This window comes from Panthera tigris, chromosome E1, assembly GCF_018350195.1.
Source record: "Panthera tigris isolate Pti1 chromosome E1, P.tigris_Pti1_mat1.1, whole genome shotgun sequence".
Taxonomy (NCBI): Eukaryota; Metazoa; Chordata; class Mammalia; order Carnivora; family Felidae; genus Panthera; species Panthera tigris.
Window position 1 is genome coordinate 38954643 of NC_056673.1, and position 16539 is coordinate 38971181.

The window sequence follows — 16539 nt, forward strand, 5'->3', positions numbered from 1 at the left end:
GGAAAGAGAGCTAATGAAGGAGCTTTGGGGGCAGGCCAGAAGTTAGAGGCTGGGAAGATGAGAAAGACCAGCCAAGAAGACGAATGAGGAAAGCCAACAGTCTAGTGTTTTAGAGTCCAAATAAAGAAGAGTTTCAAGGAGGGTGAAGTGATTAAGTATCCAATGCTGCTGGAAGGTTAAATAAGGTGACAGCTGAAAATCGACCATTCATAGTGTACTTTCCATAGACTTAGAAAGGAAGTAAGATTTCAGCTGTGGTATTTCAGAGGAATTAAACTCTTTACTCTGACTCCAAGTCCACAGCACGGTTTTTCAACCTGAGCATTGACATTATGGGTCAGATTATTTTTTGCTGTGGGGGACTGTCCTATGCATCATAGGGTGTATCTCTGGCCACTGCCTTCTAGATGTAGCACAGCTGCCCTAGTCATGACAATCAAAAATGTCTCCAGACACTACTATGTCTTCTGGGAGATGGGGTGGCAGTGCAAAAATCTATCCTGGTTGAGAACCACTGCTCAATAGGATGAAAGAGAAGAAAACATAAGAGACGGAAGTAAAAACATTTAGTTTGGCAAGGAAACAACTAAGAAACTCAAAGGCATGGCCGTCAAACTGAAATAGAATTTAGACTTTCTACTGATCATAAAGAGTAGCATAATTAAACTTTAATGAGCTAGTTAAAAAAAAATTAATACTCTAAGCATTTACATCTAAAGCACATTTTCTGATTAACTGAATTTATATATTTTTGGCCAACTAATTATTTCAAAATTAGAAATGGCAATTCACTAGAAATTGAAAGCATACCCACCTGAGCATTGTGAAGATGTATCGAGGACTAGCAGAATCCTTACCACCATGCAGCCTGGTACCAAACTGACCAATGGGTTGCAAGAGGTTCAGATTATTGCTACCCACAAAATTCTGAGCCAAATTGATAATGGTCATCATTAGTGACATCTGGAGGTGGAAAAAGATTCATTAATCCGATCTGTAGGCTCTTAATAATAAAAATATCATTATAACTAAACCTCACTATAATTGTGTACGGTTTTATGAGGCATAGATGTTTATTGATTCTTCCCAGATAAATACATGGCAGATGTACCTAAACCTAAGACTTCTGGCTCCAAGTTGAGGGCTCTTGCCTTCTAATAGTTTTTATCAAGTCCTACTTAACCTTGAAGGCATAGCTCTTCTCTTCAGCCTCAGCAGAATGAAATATTTCCACCTTTGTGTTACAACACTTTGCTCATTTCTATTCTAGTATGCATCACTTTATTCTGTAGTTGCGTGAATGCGTGTTGGTCCTCTGGTTAAATTGTGATTATACTTTGAAGTAAAGAACATATTTGATTTTTAAATATATACCTGGTGCATGGTAAGCATTCAACAAATGTTTGTTGTGTGAACATTTTGATTAAAAGTGACAAGCAAGACAATCATTACATTTTAAAGTACTAGAAACTGTGGCACGTGGGTAGCTCAGCTGGTTAAGCATCTGACTTCAGCTGAGGTCATGGTCTTGCGGCTCGTTAGTTTGAGCCCCGCATCATGCTCTGTACTGACAGCTCAGAGCCTGGAGGCTGCTTTCGGATTCTGTGCCTCCCTTTCTGTCTGCCCCTCCCCAACTCATGCTCTGCCTCTGTTTCTCTCTCAAGAATAAATAAAACATTGAATGCATGGGTGCCTGGGTTGAGTGTCCAACTTCAGGAGAGGTCATGATCTCATGGCTTGTGAGTTCCAGCCCTGCATTAGGCTCGCTGCTGTCAGTGTAGAGAGGGCTTCGGATCCTCTTTCCATGGCTTTCCCCTACCACCCCGCCCCTCACCTGCTTGCTCTCTCAAAAACTAATAACATTAAAAATATGTATACATATGGTGAATGCAAAAATGGAATTTAATCACAAAATCTATAAAAAGGAATATGTTTGTGTAAAGTCAAACAATTCAGACATATAAAAAATTGAACAGTTGTCCTTTTCAATTGACAGGGATAACCAAAGTTAACAACTGGGAGGACACCCTTGTAGACATTTTGCTTAAGGTATTGTTTTGGCTTTTTCTCTGCACACACAATGGGCTGGATATTCTCAACATTAGTACACACAGATTTACTTCAGTTATATCATTGACTCCAGGCATAGATGTGTCACAATCTAAAACAATTTGCCAATTGATAGCCATTTTCGATGTCTAAATTTTAGAATCAGTTATATTAAACATCACTAAATATCTCTGAATATTGATCTTTGCAGATTTATGAGTAACCTATCAGGATATTATTTTTAGAAATAGATTTGTTAGGTCCAAGGGTAAACACATTCATAATTTGACAGATTTCAGCAAATTGTCCTCTACTGTGGATGAACCAGTGTTCATATCACTAAGTACTCTCATTAAGTGTTTGGAAAATGATATTACAGGTATTACTGTTATAATGCTTTCTGGAAACATTATGGATTGTGTTTACCTCACCATGATGATAAGAGGACATCTCTGCCACTGACCCAGCTAACTGAGCAACCTTCACCTCTCGCTTGTCATTCCGTTTGAAACAGGTAAACAAAACCTTTCTTTGACCTGGTTTCAAACCTTCAAAATGAAAGAAGTGCAAATATTAGTATCCTCAGTTTAGCCATTTCTGGACATTGATCTCTGTGTATGATAGAAACAGGCTAACGAATTGGAACTCACCATCCACCATAGATGGAATAGATCTCTCGTTATCAGAATTTGAGAACAGGATAAGTTCCTTGTTTATGAAGTCATTATATGTCAGATATGTGGTAGTTTGTCCATACAAGTAATCCTGAGGGACCAAAGAGAGTATTACATGATCTAGTTTAAAATAAAAAAGATTAAAAAAAAAAAAAGATCACTGGTCTTAACAATATTTAACACCAAAAAAATCTTTCAGCATATTATTTTTTTTCAATATATGAAATTTATTGTCAAATTGGTTTCCATACAACACCCAGTGCTCATCCCAAAAGGTGCCCTCCTTAATACCCATCACCCACCCTCCCCTCCCTCCCACCTCCCATCAACCTTCAGTTTGTTCTCAGTTTTTAAGAGTCTCTTATGCTTTGGCTCTCTCCCACTCTAACCTCTTTTTTTTTTTCTTCCCCTCCCCCATGGGTTTCTGTTAAGTTTCTCAGGATCCACATAAGAGTGAAAACATATGGTATCTGTCTTTCTCTGTATGGCTTATTTCACTTAGCATCACACTCTCCAGTTCCATCCACGTTGCTACAAAGGGCCATATTTCATTCTTTCTCATTGCCACGTAGTACTCCATTGTGTATATAAACCACAATTTCTTTATCCATTCATCAGTTGATGGACATTTAGGCTCTTTCCATAATTTGGCTATTGTCAGCATATTATTTCTATGATAATTCTTAAGTCTCTCAAAGATACAGAATTATGCAGACATATTTTACAGGTTTTAAAGATAAAGCCAATGTAATTGCTACACAATTAGGAAAAAGTGCATTGCTTTTGCAATTTCTTTCAGGCCACAAACATTTATGTAGTAGTCTAAACAATCACATTTATATAGTTATCCATTATTAAATTTTTTACTGAAATAACTAGTCATCATTTTGTAGGATATGTAAGATTTTTTACCTCAGGAAGGCCAAGTAACTTCCGTTGCCTTCTGTCCTCCATGAAATGAGTTAACCATTCCTTTCGATCATCTATCTGTTTCTTGCTAAAGGCCTACAAATTAGAAAAAACTGATACGAATAGGTTCTAAAATATCTCTTGTATACAAACTAAGCAAACATATGGTCCCTTTCTCTAAGATATGTTTACCAAAAACATTCCATATTCTATAAAATATTCTATTATATAAAAATTTATGTTTCAATTGACTAGCTAAAGTAGTGATTTACAAAACCAGAATGTACGTATGAAACAGAACTCAAACTGACCAGGCTGATGGCAGCATCATCTTCAGGACCGGAATATTTGAATTGAATACGATGTCTTTTCATATCTGCAAAGTATTCCTTAGCCTCTTTTGATGTGCTCGTGCCCAAACCTATACAGCCAAGAATACTAAGTTACTCCATATAATCTTGTACAATGGTATATAACAAAATAAGAAGTTCTATACGGGTTTTCTTACAAACCTTTGTAGTACTTGACTTTCCATTTTTTATGATTTGGTGTAGAACTCTTCCATTCTTCAAATTCAGGAAGGCTATAGAATGCCATTTCTTGCTTGTTTTTAGACACCTGTGGTAAAGAAGATATTGCTATGGTTTTGTATACTCCTAGGTCCCCTGTATACTGTCCACCACTGGGCTTATAAGCGTATAAAGGGTTGACTAGGGCCTTAAAATATCCATTATGGTAATTTAGAAGTTAATATACCTTTACAATAGGAGTGATAAATTCTTCCAGAAAACGGTGCCGCAGAAGAGAGGGCCAGTTGTGATGGATAAAATTAATCAGCAAGCCTTTGATATGGGAACCATCTTGGTCCTAGAAATATTTGGAAAGCCAAAACACAAAAGAATTATTTTGAGACCAAAAACAAATGACTGACCTACTGGTAATTTCTCAAAAACTTTTCTATGGGGATTAAAAAAAAGAAAATCTGCTCATTTAGTATGTAATATATATGTATGTGATGATTATAGCTCCAAGTTAAGTAATTTCCTTACATAGGAGGAAAGCAATAACCGTAAGACATGTTTAATTTAGTGTTAACAATCTAAAATATTTGAAAGCAATTCTGACCTGATCTGTCATAATCATTATCTTCCCATAACGAAGAGTCTTCAATGAATCTTCATCTTCATAGTTTTTCTTGTACTGAAGACCCACAATCTTGATGATATTGTTAATTTCAGCATTTTCCATGATCTGAAATAGACATATACCAAAAAAAGGTAATGTTTTGTTTATAAATTTGAAAAGAACAAAGATATAGGACACTATTTATTGTTGGGTTTTCTTGAGCTTCAGTATTTTCAGTTATTAGCCTATACATTAGGTAAAGTCAGAAAGATCTGTTAAGATATGCTACAATGTACCCAATTTCTTAAAATAATAATAAATATCTGAAATATATTTCAAAATGCCAGTGAAGGAATGAAGTATGAGCATAAAATCCTGTATTATAAAACTTGATTTAGATTCTAAAGATGGTTCTACCTGTTTATGAGAAGCTTCTCGAACATTGAGTATTTTTCCTCTAAGCGGGAAAACCCCATATTTGTCTCTCCCAACCACGCCAAGGCCCGAAACAGCCAAAGTTTTAGCTGAGTCTCCCTCAGTCAGGATAAGTGTACACTCATTGGAATTTCGACCCCCTAAAATAAAAATACACAAATTAAATTCTTGGCACATTTAGTTGAACCTCAAATATACTAACTCAGATGTGCTATTAATAGTTTTATGATAAAACACTAATAAGTAGATATATATTAGAACTAAAGTTCATAGTAAAAAAAAAAGTCCTAGTTTCTTAGACTAGTTTCTTTTTCTTTTTAAAAAAGATTTTAAGTAATCTCCACACCCAACATGGGGCCTGAACTCACAACCCTGAGACCAAGAGTCACACACTCCACTGAGTGAGTCAGTCAGGCATCCCTCTTAGACTCATTTCTCATGATATTTATACTGTTATAGAACATTCATTTGATATATTATGTTAAAAAATGTTAGTGATGGGGTTCAGAACATAATACCCCAAAATAGGGCACGTGGCATATTGAATATTTTAAGCTGAATTGAAACAGATCATGAAACCCTCATGTGAGAGGTGCCCTCCATATACCAGAGTCGAAAGGAACATTCTTATCTCCCAGAGTGACACTGAAAAGAATCTGAACGAACAGGCCTCACGGAGCTTCCTCCCCATTTACTATACTTAGTTCATACTCTTTGCCCTTATCATATCTTTTCACTCTTCCTTAAACCTGACGTAAAAAAACCCCTCAGGTTTAACCATTTCTTTGGGTCTTCATTTTCCTATGAAGACCCAAAGCTCCTGTGTCCAGTACAATTTATATTAAATAAATTTGTATGCTTTTCATCTATTAACCTGTCTTTATCAGTTTAATTTTCAGACCCAGCCAGGGACTTAAGAGAGCTGAGGAAAACTTTTTCCTCCTCTACATTAGGTAATAGATCACTATATAGATATTCTTATTTTATACTCTTAATAGTCATCTCAACATTAATAGCCAAAAATTAGAAATGATCTAAATGTTCAGTAACAGGGAATTGGCAGATTTTTTTTTAAAGTGATGCCTTTTTATAAAGTTAGTTAATTTATTTATTTAATAAGTAAATCTCCACCCAGTGTGGGGCTCAAACTTATGACCCTGAGATCAAAAGTCGCATGCTCTTCTGACTGAGCCAGTCAGGCGCCCCAAATTGGTTGATTTTTAACCAAGTAAAAATATTCCATTGAATATTACATGTCAAAGGAAATGCTGTTAATGAGTAAAACAAATAACTGAGCCAAAAGTTTTGAAGTTTGGAAACATTATTAGTTGTGTACCTGCATCATTGGCATCATCGAGTTTGGGAATTCCCTTGATCCTGTTATGTTTTACAGCTGAACACTTCTTGTTTAACTGTACTTGGGCCTTAAACTTCACCCAGTTTAGTATGCTTTCTACAATACCACAACCAATTGCCTGAAAATGAGAAGATTCATGTTAGGGAAGAAGAGTTCTGTCAGAACTCTAGAATACAAGTGAGCTCCTATAAAAATAAAAATAAAAATAAAAATAAAAATAAAAATAAAAATAATTCAACATTTAAAAAGAGGCAAAAAAATAATTTCCAGACATTGGATGACAGGTCTTCCTGTCTTAGGTTATCATAACTGAGGGAACTGGTTCCTTTGGGCTCATTCATTCCATAAATATATACTGACTACACACTTAACATTGTGCTAGGCACTGAGATCCACATTGGAGATCTAGCGGTTAAAACAAATTGGTCATGGTCCTTGTCCTCATGGACTTTAAGATACAACAAGGAAGATGGAAATAAAATGAGAAATTATAAGAGTGATGAGTGTTATGGATAAGTGAAAAGTGTGCTATATCTAATAATGTACGTCCACTGTTATAATGGAACCAACTTAGTTGGGGAGAAGGGGAGAAAGTAAAGGCTTTCCTAAGGAAATGACATTGAAGATCTAAAGTAGTTAGCTAAGTAAGAGCATTCCAGGCAGGATTACCATGTGAAAAAGCTGTAAGGAAGGAAGAGTACTAATGCTTCTGAGTAATTTGAAGCCAGTAGGATGAAGCTTAGGTAACATAGGAAAAAGGTGCACTGAGGTGAGGTTGGAGATGTCAGGGTCTTATAGGCCACATTAAAGAATTTGAACTGTTTTTATTTGATTACTCAAGAGCACTACAAAAAAAGGACTGAAATGTTATAAACATCAAAAATCTATTATAGTAATACAGAAAAGAGATGATAGTGAGAAGCTATTGAGGTACCCCAAAGATGGATACCTTACTGGTTGGATTAGAGACAAGGCAGGGGGGTAAAGAGAAGGCTCCCACCTTTGTTTATGCAAACTTTTACTAGTGTTTAGTTGGAACCTTTTACTAAAACAGGAAATAGTTTTGTTTTTGGGGAAGCTCTTTGTATAGAGGTCAGTGAGTATAAAGAAAACGGAGTCAATTTTGTATGTGTCAACTGAGAGGCAACGTTAGGCATTCAATGTTTGGAAAGCAGTTAAATGGGCTGAATTCAGAAGTGATCTAAACGAAATGGTGGTATGTAATGGGGAAATTTAAGCATATGGATGGTAACTAAGGCTGTAGTAAGACCAGTGAGGTGAAAGCTATTTTTTATTTCCTTTTCAGAGGCAGAAGACCTGTGGGAGGAATCTTTGTTTTTGCAGGGCTGGGAAGGGCAATGGACAATACAGCAAGGTGTTTCTATTTCTTATATCCGTCTAAGTACTCACAGCTTTGATGAATTTTTCACTTAAATGGCAGGTTGATCCAAAGCTCTTGACTTGTAAAGTCATGTTCTCTTTTGTCTGAGAATCAAAGGTTGGGTTTTCAATTAAGGCATTCACAAAAATCCACATGTGATTTTTCACCTGCAGGAAAAGTTGACATTACATCACTAAAAACTTAGGTTTTATTTATAGCCCTTCTCTTCTTCCTTGTCTTTAGAAGAAGAAGAAAAAAAAAAACAGGCTAAAATACCATACCTGATGTGCTTTTACTGCAACACCACCCTTGTTCTTCTTTTTAACAACCTCAACAAGTTTAGTCACAATCTGATCAGCTATATAATCAACATGTCTGCCACCCTAATGGGGAAAAATACCAAATTGTAAAGCTTAGGATCCTCAAAATTATAATCATGACCAAATATTGAAAACAATTTAATTTAGCTCTCTTTATGCCAAGGTAGCCAAATATTCAAATTCATTTTATATAAAAGAGTAACACTTCTGTGTAAAGATAAATCATGATTAATACAAAAATAAAATTACCTTGGAAGTAGCAATGCTGTTGACAAAGCTAATTTGCTGAAAGCCTTTTTCACTCATTGTTAAGCATACTTCCCACCTGGGGTTTACTTGTTCATGGATAATTTTCAACGGATTGCCAGTTTCATCTACCTTATCCTTCAAATACATATCTACATAGCTACGGAATCCTTTTACCTGCACAGGAATTAAAAGTTATGGTATTAGAAAAAAGTTGTAAAAAGTATTCAATGATAGACCATGAGGATTTTTCAAAACCAGTGAAATAATGTTCACTAATGGGCATAAGAGAATGGTCTTAAAGGGCACAAAAGGATTTATTTAGGAGACTGTTTGAGAATGACATTTCCTTTAGTGAGTTTAAAAGAGCTAAGTAAAAAGATGTGGCATACTGTTTTCTTTTCAGGAGTGTATCCAAGAAGCGATTAGAGAAAAAAAAAATGTATATATATATATAATGAGAAAAAAAATCAGTGTTGCCTCTGATGATGACCACATAAAGTCTTTCATTGTCCTTAACACCCCAGAAAATACTTACTGGCAGCTTATTTCCATTGAGAAACACTTTGACATCTTTAGTGGATCCGGCAATATCATATGCTCTTCTGACCATTAGTGCAACAATATCTTTGTCTAGGCTTTGCATTTTAAACTTGGACAAATCAGGCTGGAAGGTAATACATGTATAATCTTCCCCATTGAAGGGCTTGAGTTCCATCTCACCAGCCCTTCCCATGTTATCCATCCACGTCTGTCAAGTAAAAAATAGGAAAGAGAAAAAATTCAAGTCTTTTCACAACGAACTAGAACTAAACACAAATTTACAAGTCCTAAAAAATAACCTAATATATGTTCATGAATAATTTTCCATGATTTAATAGCTTATAAATTTTGTTGAGTTAAACCAACCATTAATGCTGTTATACATTGCTAAAGTATTATTCATTTATTTTAAATGTTTATTTATTTATTTTTGAGAGAGAAAGAGATAGAATGAGCAGGGGAGGGGCAGAGAGAGAGGATACTAAGCAGGCTCTGTGCTGTTAGCACGGAGCCCGATGCCAGGCTCAAACTCATGAACCGGAAGATCATGACTTGAGCCTAAGTCAGATACTTAACCAACTGAGCCACCCAGGCACCCCACTGAAGTACAACTTATAATGGAGGCACAAAATACTTCTTTACTTGCCTGTTTGAACATTTTCTTGTATTCTCTACTGGCTGTTTCCACAGTAAATTTGGTACTGAATATGTTACACAATTTGGCCCCATAGCCATTTCGACCACCTGAGAAAATAAATGTAAAATACTTTGCTATCACTGTCAGTGTTAATCAATTATAGAGATTTATTCCAGTATTTCTAACTTTTATGCCACAGTCATTTAAAAGATGTGTTTTTTCAGCAACCAATATGTTCTTTATTTTCCTCAATACTCTACCTGTTACTTTCTTTTCATCATCATCATAGTTACTAGAAGTTAGGAGCTGTCCAAAGATGAGAGCTGGGACATACATCTTCTCAACTTTGTGTTCAACAACAGGAATACCTTTCCCATTATTCCATATACTAATTAAATTGTTTTCCCTAAGAAAAGAAGAAACTTTTATTGTAAAACAGATGTAAACTAGTGCTTAGTATTTTCATATTTAAATATCATTATTTCTAAAATCTATAAATTGACAAGTCTCAATTTCATTGACTCTTCTTCATGTATATATCTTCTGAAATTCAGCATGAACTACCTTTCCCATCATGCTTAGTTCCTGACACTCCTGTAATAGGAGCCAAGAGGAAAAAAGAATGAATCCTTTTCCAACACCTGGGCAGACAGCGATAATGCTAAAAAAAATATGAAATTTTAAAATGTTAGGATAAACAAAGGGAAATGATTTAGGCCCAATGGAAAGGACAAAATTCAGGAACAATATTATTATAGTGCTTGCTTTTTAAAAATTATTTATTTTTTTATTTTGAGAGAGAGAGAGAGCGCACACATAAGCGGGAGACAGGCAGAGTGAGGGAGAGAATATCCCAAGTAGGTTCCACACTATGTGTGGAACCTGACGCTGGTCTCCAGGGCTCCAGAGCTCGATCTTATCACTGTGAGATCATGACCTGAGCCAAAATCAAGAGTCTGTCGCTTAACCGACTCACCCAGGCACCCCTATTATACTGCTTTGAAGAGGATCATCTGTATTGTCCCTAGCTTGCTTAGCTTTCCCACCCAACAAAGCACATTGCAAAACAAATATGAAAGGGAAAAACATTAGCAATTGTAAACTTCCCTGCTGGCCAATAAAATGGTAAAAATTTATTTGGAATTATTTCTCTCTTAGCTACTTTATGTTAATTCTCAGAAGATAGTACAGTTTTAGGTATAACCAGACACACACTATGGATCTTATTCCGAGTAGTGCTTAAGATTATCTACAAAAGACTAAAACTAGCTCATTTTCTTAAAGACTATGATATCAAGTCCTTCGGAGCAGTCAAATACATCATTAACACACTTCCTCCAAAGAACCTAAAATATAGTTTATGCCATAACTGAGCAGGCTAATAAAAAGGTGAAACATGCACCCGTGTATCCATTAAGGGACACCCAGCATTTATAACCAGAAACATTAGATCCAATTATTCTCTATCACCACCTGCTGGTTTCCAACTTGAATAGCATCATGAGAAGAAAAAGCTCTAGATTCCAGAATGCTTAGACAGAGCATTTATTAGAGATGCTTACTGAAATACTTAGGGATGAAGTGTCATAATGTCTGTAATTTATTTTGAAATGACTTAGAAAAAATACAGATGAAGCAAATATAGCAAAGTATTGATAACTGTTGGATCTGGGTGGTAGTTATCACAGATTGTTCATTGTAACATTCTGCTTTTCTGTACTTTTGCAAGTAAGGGGGGGGGGGGTGGGAAAGCCAATGTTAGTACAAGGCAAAGCAAATGCAACTAACAGTAACAATGAGCTATAACAAAACAAAAGACCATGCAAGAGACTTACGGGTCAATTGTGACTTTAATACAAGACATTTTTGGGTCCCTTTGTTTGTTGTCTGCAGCATTGACTGGAAGAAAATACACATTTGTAAGCAATTAAAGTATTTTTAAAAACATTAAGATGTAGAAAGAAAAAAAAATCTAAAACAGCACAGGAGTAATATTACCCAGGTATTAATTTAACATTTATTCATAGTGCTGCTTCTAGGAAAGAATTCAAATCGCTAGACTCCAGTAAACTGCCCCACTTTTGCCAGCTACATGGTTTGCTAGAAATGATACTTCTTATGAAGGATTTGACCGATTGATCTTTATGTGAAAGAATTTACTTACCTAGAATCTCATCAAAGATTTTGTACAACCCAGGGACAAAGGTGACTTCCCTGTAGTTAATGCCAATATCTTCATCGTAAACCCACATTTGCTAGAAATAAGGCAAAGAAATATAGTTACTTTTACCCTACATTTATTCTGTCTTATCATTATGATTACTGTAAAGTCTTCTGGATTAAATACTACAATATACATAGGATAGCTCAGGCTGGTTCTAGTGACACTAAAAATACCTGAAGTATATAGCAAATTAACCTGGAAAAGTATACATCTTAACTACTTGGTAACTGCATTTCATTACGTGGTTTTACCTGGGTCACTAATTCCACGGAGCCAATATAGGTGTCTGGGCGGAGCAAAATATGTTCCAGTTGGGTTTTCTTTTGATAGATCCTTTCAATAGACAGTCTTTTCTTAGCATCTTCATTTTTCTTTGTTTTGTTGATTAGCATATTTTCATTTACAGGCTAGCAATTTTAGAAAATTGTAGAAAAGGGTTTTTTAATCAGAGGCTTATTAAAAACAAAAACAAAAACAAAAACAGAACACCCACCGTAATGATTTACCCACTGTAACAAATCACAATCTCTTACCAGGTATTGGTAGAGCTGACATCGTTTTGTACAAACACAGCAATTTAAGTTAATTTGCAGCAAAGCTCCCAGGGGTCGGATTGAATAAACATACATTAAGTGCACGTGACGTGAAAATAGTTTCCTTGAATGTTTTAGATGTCATCAATAAAATACACCCACTTCTCTCATACATTTCACAAATATTTGCTGAGTGCCCGCTATGTCCCAGGCACATAACAGATTCTATTCAGCATCAGTTTGGGAAGGCCATCGATTCGATCCTTGGCCAAGTTAACGTTTTGAATACAGAAGGGACATATTCCAAGCAACTCGGGCCTGCCGGCTCGTCAATAGGAACGTCGTGCAGTGCTCTGCACCTTCCAGGGTCAGGGGCAATCAATCTCATTTTCAACGGGAGGGAAGGAAAGGAAAGCATCTGTCTGTGCGGCTTAAAGTCACACGCGGACCATTATAATACAGACCAGTGGAATACTGACCCTAGAGACAGTAAAACAGAACCCAACACCCCAGAAGCCAGAGTAGCCGATAATACTTCAATACTAGCACCATAAAGTGGTGTTATCCTCTTCACGATCCCGCCGAGCCCAGGAGACCCGGTCGACGCGGAATACCGGCTCCCGGCCGGCAGCGATCGGACCACAGCCCCGGAGCCTAACCCTTCGCCTGAAGCCAGAGAGATGCCGGGCCGCGCTGAACCTCCACGACCGCCCCTTTCACGAGCTATACCTGCAGTGGTGACACCTCCATGGTGACGGTCGTGAAGGGGGTCGTGCAAGCGACTAAACCGGCGGGACCCACGAGGCCACCACGGAACTAGCCGCTTCTCCACAGACGCTCGTCGGTTAGAAAAGTTCTTCTAGTCGCATTTGAACCTTCCTGGAGCCCGCCCAAACCAGATGAACCAATCCCTGACTCGCTCTCACAGGCTCCGTCTTGAGAAACCAATCATAGCTTGTTTTTTATATTCACCAATGAACGCCTGAGTTGGCCGGGGCCTGTTTGAACAAGCCAATTAGACAAGGGAGGCGGGACTAGAGGGTTTCAAAAGGCACCACTCGGCGTCTTAGCGGAGAGACGGACAGGGAATCTGGCGAATGAGGAGGAGTCTATTTGTTCTCTCGGTGCAGACTACCCCGAAGAGACTCGGGGGGCCAGCGTGGTTTTCTGAGGTGCAGGCTGGGGCAAAAGGAGGAAGGAGAAGCATTCCTCGCGAGCTGCTAATTTCTTTCAGATCCCTGAAATCTAAAAACCATCTCCCGTCCCGAGGCTTTTTAGCGAGAGGAACGGGAGTCCTAGCTTCATTTTCCTGAGGAAACCGAGAGCCGGCCTTCTGGGCAGATTCTGGCGTCTGCCTCAACCTCCCCTCCCAAGAATTTCTTTTCGAAGAAACCGAAGTGCCACAGTGGTGGTTTTGGGGTAGAATAGAGGGTGTGGAGAGGCCACGCAAAATGGAGAGCAGCATTCAAGTCCCCCAGTAGAGCGGCGTTGGGCTGCAAGCTGGTCAATCCAAAAGAATAGTTTGTGGTTACCGCTTCCGGAGCCGAGGACGGTGTTTAGGGGGTCATTCGAGGACAGAAACTTTTTCCTCAGAAAGCCAGTAGGATGCCCTGCTGCTTGTTGCTTTTGCTTTCCTCTGTGTTAAGTTCCCTGAATTCTGCTATGCAGACAAGCTGTTCACATTTGAGGAGGAAATGCCAAGCCAAAGACTGAAGTTGTTGGTTTTTTTTTTTTTTTTTTTAAACTCTTCGGTGTAAACGTTTGAGTGGGTTTATTCTGCCCTTGTCAATCCACAATGTTAAAATGACAAAAGAACGTATATATATATTTTTTATTCCCCTTACAAGATGCCAGAATAGAATAACTGCACAATTTGAATGACTACTAATTCTGTCGTCTGAACCACTTCCTTCCAATCATTCTTAACCTGAGATTCTATCCCTGCTGGGCAATTTGCCAGTCGTGCGGTCTGGATGGAGGCAGCTTTTTGGTGCTTTTGTTTTCTCTGCTGAGAAAGGAGAATAACCGTGTTACCTCAGCTGTGTGAGGATTACACAAGATAAATGTAAGATGTTTAGAATAGTAGACTAACAGTATCAGAATCAGGAAGCAAGAATCTTTCTTAGGCTGGCTTGACGATTTGTGGCTTTAATTCTTCCCCCACCCCCCCTTCTAAAAGAAATCAGAGGTCAACACATTGTTAAATCACCCCAGCATATCTAATATCTGCTGGGCTAGCAAAGCCCCAAGGAGGGCTGGTGATGGGGGGCGGGGGGAGGTTTGTCACCGGAAGTCAAGGATGGAGGTAGCCAATGGGCTAGGGCTAGGGTGATTGGAAAAGCCAAAGGAATGGAGCTTTGGCATTGCTCTGGCCCCTGTCCACTGGTCTCCCGGCCTCCAGTAATTCCAAGTGTTTCATTCCACTCTCCTCACTGCATGTGTTGATACCAGTTGGCAACTTCCAGAGCACAGGACCACCAGGGTCTCAGAGCAGTTGTAGGGAAGCCCATCCAATCCAGTAACTTCTGCTCATCCAAAGGGCTGACCAGGCCTTGGGCTCCAGGGCCAGCCATTCATTCTCTGCAGCCTCCCCAGAACAGAGGCTGGCCCTGACAGAGAACTGCCATGCTGCTTTCTACTTCCTGGAGCACAGAGGCCCCACGAGGTAGTGGTCAGTGGACATGCTTTCCCAAGGACGGCAGCCCGGCCTCTGCCTTTCTTGGCCTCTGCCTTGTAGGTCATCCCAGCCTGCAGTACCGCATGAGACCCGTTGGGGATGAGGCAACAGGAATTTAATAAGCAGCTCTTGCCCTATTTTCTAGGACCCTGCAGTTTAGTTTGATCCTGATTCTGTGAGGCTCTGTTCCAAAAACCCAGAAGCAGAACTGTGGAGTCAAAAGGACTTGAGTCACACAGGCTTGAGTCAAAAAATTCTCCGTGAGCCTCAGTTTTCCCATGTCATTATCCTTTATCAAAAGTGCAGAGGGATAAATGAGATATGGAAGCACTTAGAACAATTTTCCAGCCCTCTAGTGGGATCATCTTGTTATGGGGAGGGTTGGGATAGGGTTGGGGCTTCTCTTTAGGACACAGGCTGTTTCTTTGTCAGTGTCTCCTCCTTTCCAGAGCCTATCACAGGGTGTCCTACAGGATGTGTTGGGGGCCACTGAAGGAAGACTGGGATGGGTGGGCTTGGGAGGCAAGAAGGGGTAGGGAGTCAGTTCCAGGGGCTTTGGTGGGGAGAGGGGGCAGCTACCACATCCTCATTACTGCCTGCCTCCCTCATCTTTACAGGGAGCTCAAACTAGCTACTCCGTGCCTTGCCCCATCCCTACTACCCTGGGTCAACATTAAGTACCGGAGTCAGATTCCTGGCTACAGTACTTGGCTGGGTGTATGACCTTGGCGAGTCATTCAGTTTCATTGTGTCTCCATTTCTTCACCTAAAATGGGGATAACGAGAGTACCTCCACATAAGGGATATAACACATGTATACAGTGCTTAATGCATTGCTTGGCAAATAATAAATGCTCCAAACATGTTAGCAGTTATTACCTCTACTCCTTTTCAAGACCTTCCTCCCTCTCCCCTGCCAATTCTCCAAGTCCTCTCCTCCAAAACCAATTCAAAATTCCCCTTGTTCAGGGAATCTTCTTAGACCCTTTCTGCAAGGCCTCCTCCAGTTGTTTGGAGTACATTTGCATATGCGGATGAATTCCTTTGATAAATATTTTTTGGTTGTTTTTTTATGGGTATTTTGCATTTTCTGTCTCTCCACTCAGCAGCAGGGGGAAGGGGTCCTAAAGGAGCTGTGTCTCCATCCTCCACCAGGGAGTTCCTCTTGAAAGTGCATTATTTCTTCCCTCTAGCTGGCTGACTGAGTGAAGGGGGTTGGACTGAAAATGTGGCTCTGGATTTCGGGGATGGAGCTGGCTAGGCTAGGGTTCACTGGGAATTCCTGAATGAGGCTGGACTGGTCCAGGGTCTGGGGTGGTTAGGGCTGGGCCAACAGACCCTCTTTACCTTGAGGTTAATGACTGATAGGGTCAGATCAGTACTTTTTACCAGGGATACCAGCCTTGGGATGGAGGAGGCCAGGAGAGCC

At 39.0% G+C, this 16539-nt stretch overlaps 1 protein-coding gene across 1 annotated transcript in view; it reads right to left on the minus strand.

Moving 5' to 3' along the window:
• The window catches only part of TOP2A (DNA topoisomerase II alpha), a 28302-nt gene extending 15015 nt beyond the window's left edge, over positions 1–13287 (minus strand). The window contains exons 1-20 of the mRNA XM_007085813.3: positions 13163–13287; positions 12152–12307; positions 11841–11931; positions 11512–11575; positions 9937–10082; positions 9686–9783; positions 9035–9247; positions 8500–8673; positions 8212–8313; positions 7960–8097; positions 6529–6667; positions 5175–5332; positions 4758–4883; positions 4389–4499; positions 4145–4250; positions 3944–4053; positions 3636–3728; positions 2700–2814; positions 2476–2597; positions 815–963 (exon numbers count right to left, since the gene is read on the minus strand). Coding sequence (XP_007085875.2) covers positions 815–963; positions 2476–2597; positions 2700–2814; positions 3636–3728; positions 3944–4053; positions 4145–4250; positions 4389–4499; positions 4758–4883; positions 5175–5332; positions 6529–6667; positions 7960–8097; positions 8212–8313; positions 8500–8673; positions 9035–9247; positions 9686–9783; positions 9937–10082; positions 11512–11575; positions 11841–11931; positions 12152–12307; positions 13163–13183 — 2432 coding nt within the window. The 5' untranslated portion in view covers positions 13184–13287. The remainder of the gene's footprint in view (positions 1–814; positions 964–2475; positions 2598–2699; positions 2815–3635; positions 3729–3943; positions 4054–4144; positions 4251–4388; positions 4500–4757; positions 4884–5174; positions 5333–6528; positions 6668–7959; positions 8098–8211; positions 8314–8499; positions 8674–9034; positions 9248–9685; positions 9784–9936; positions 10083–11511; positions 11576–11840; positions 11932–12151; positions 12308–13162) is intronic.
• Positions 13288–16539: the final 3252 nt, after the last annotated feature.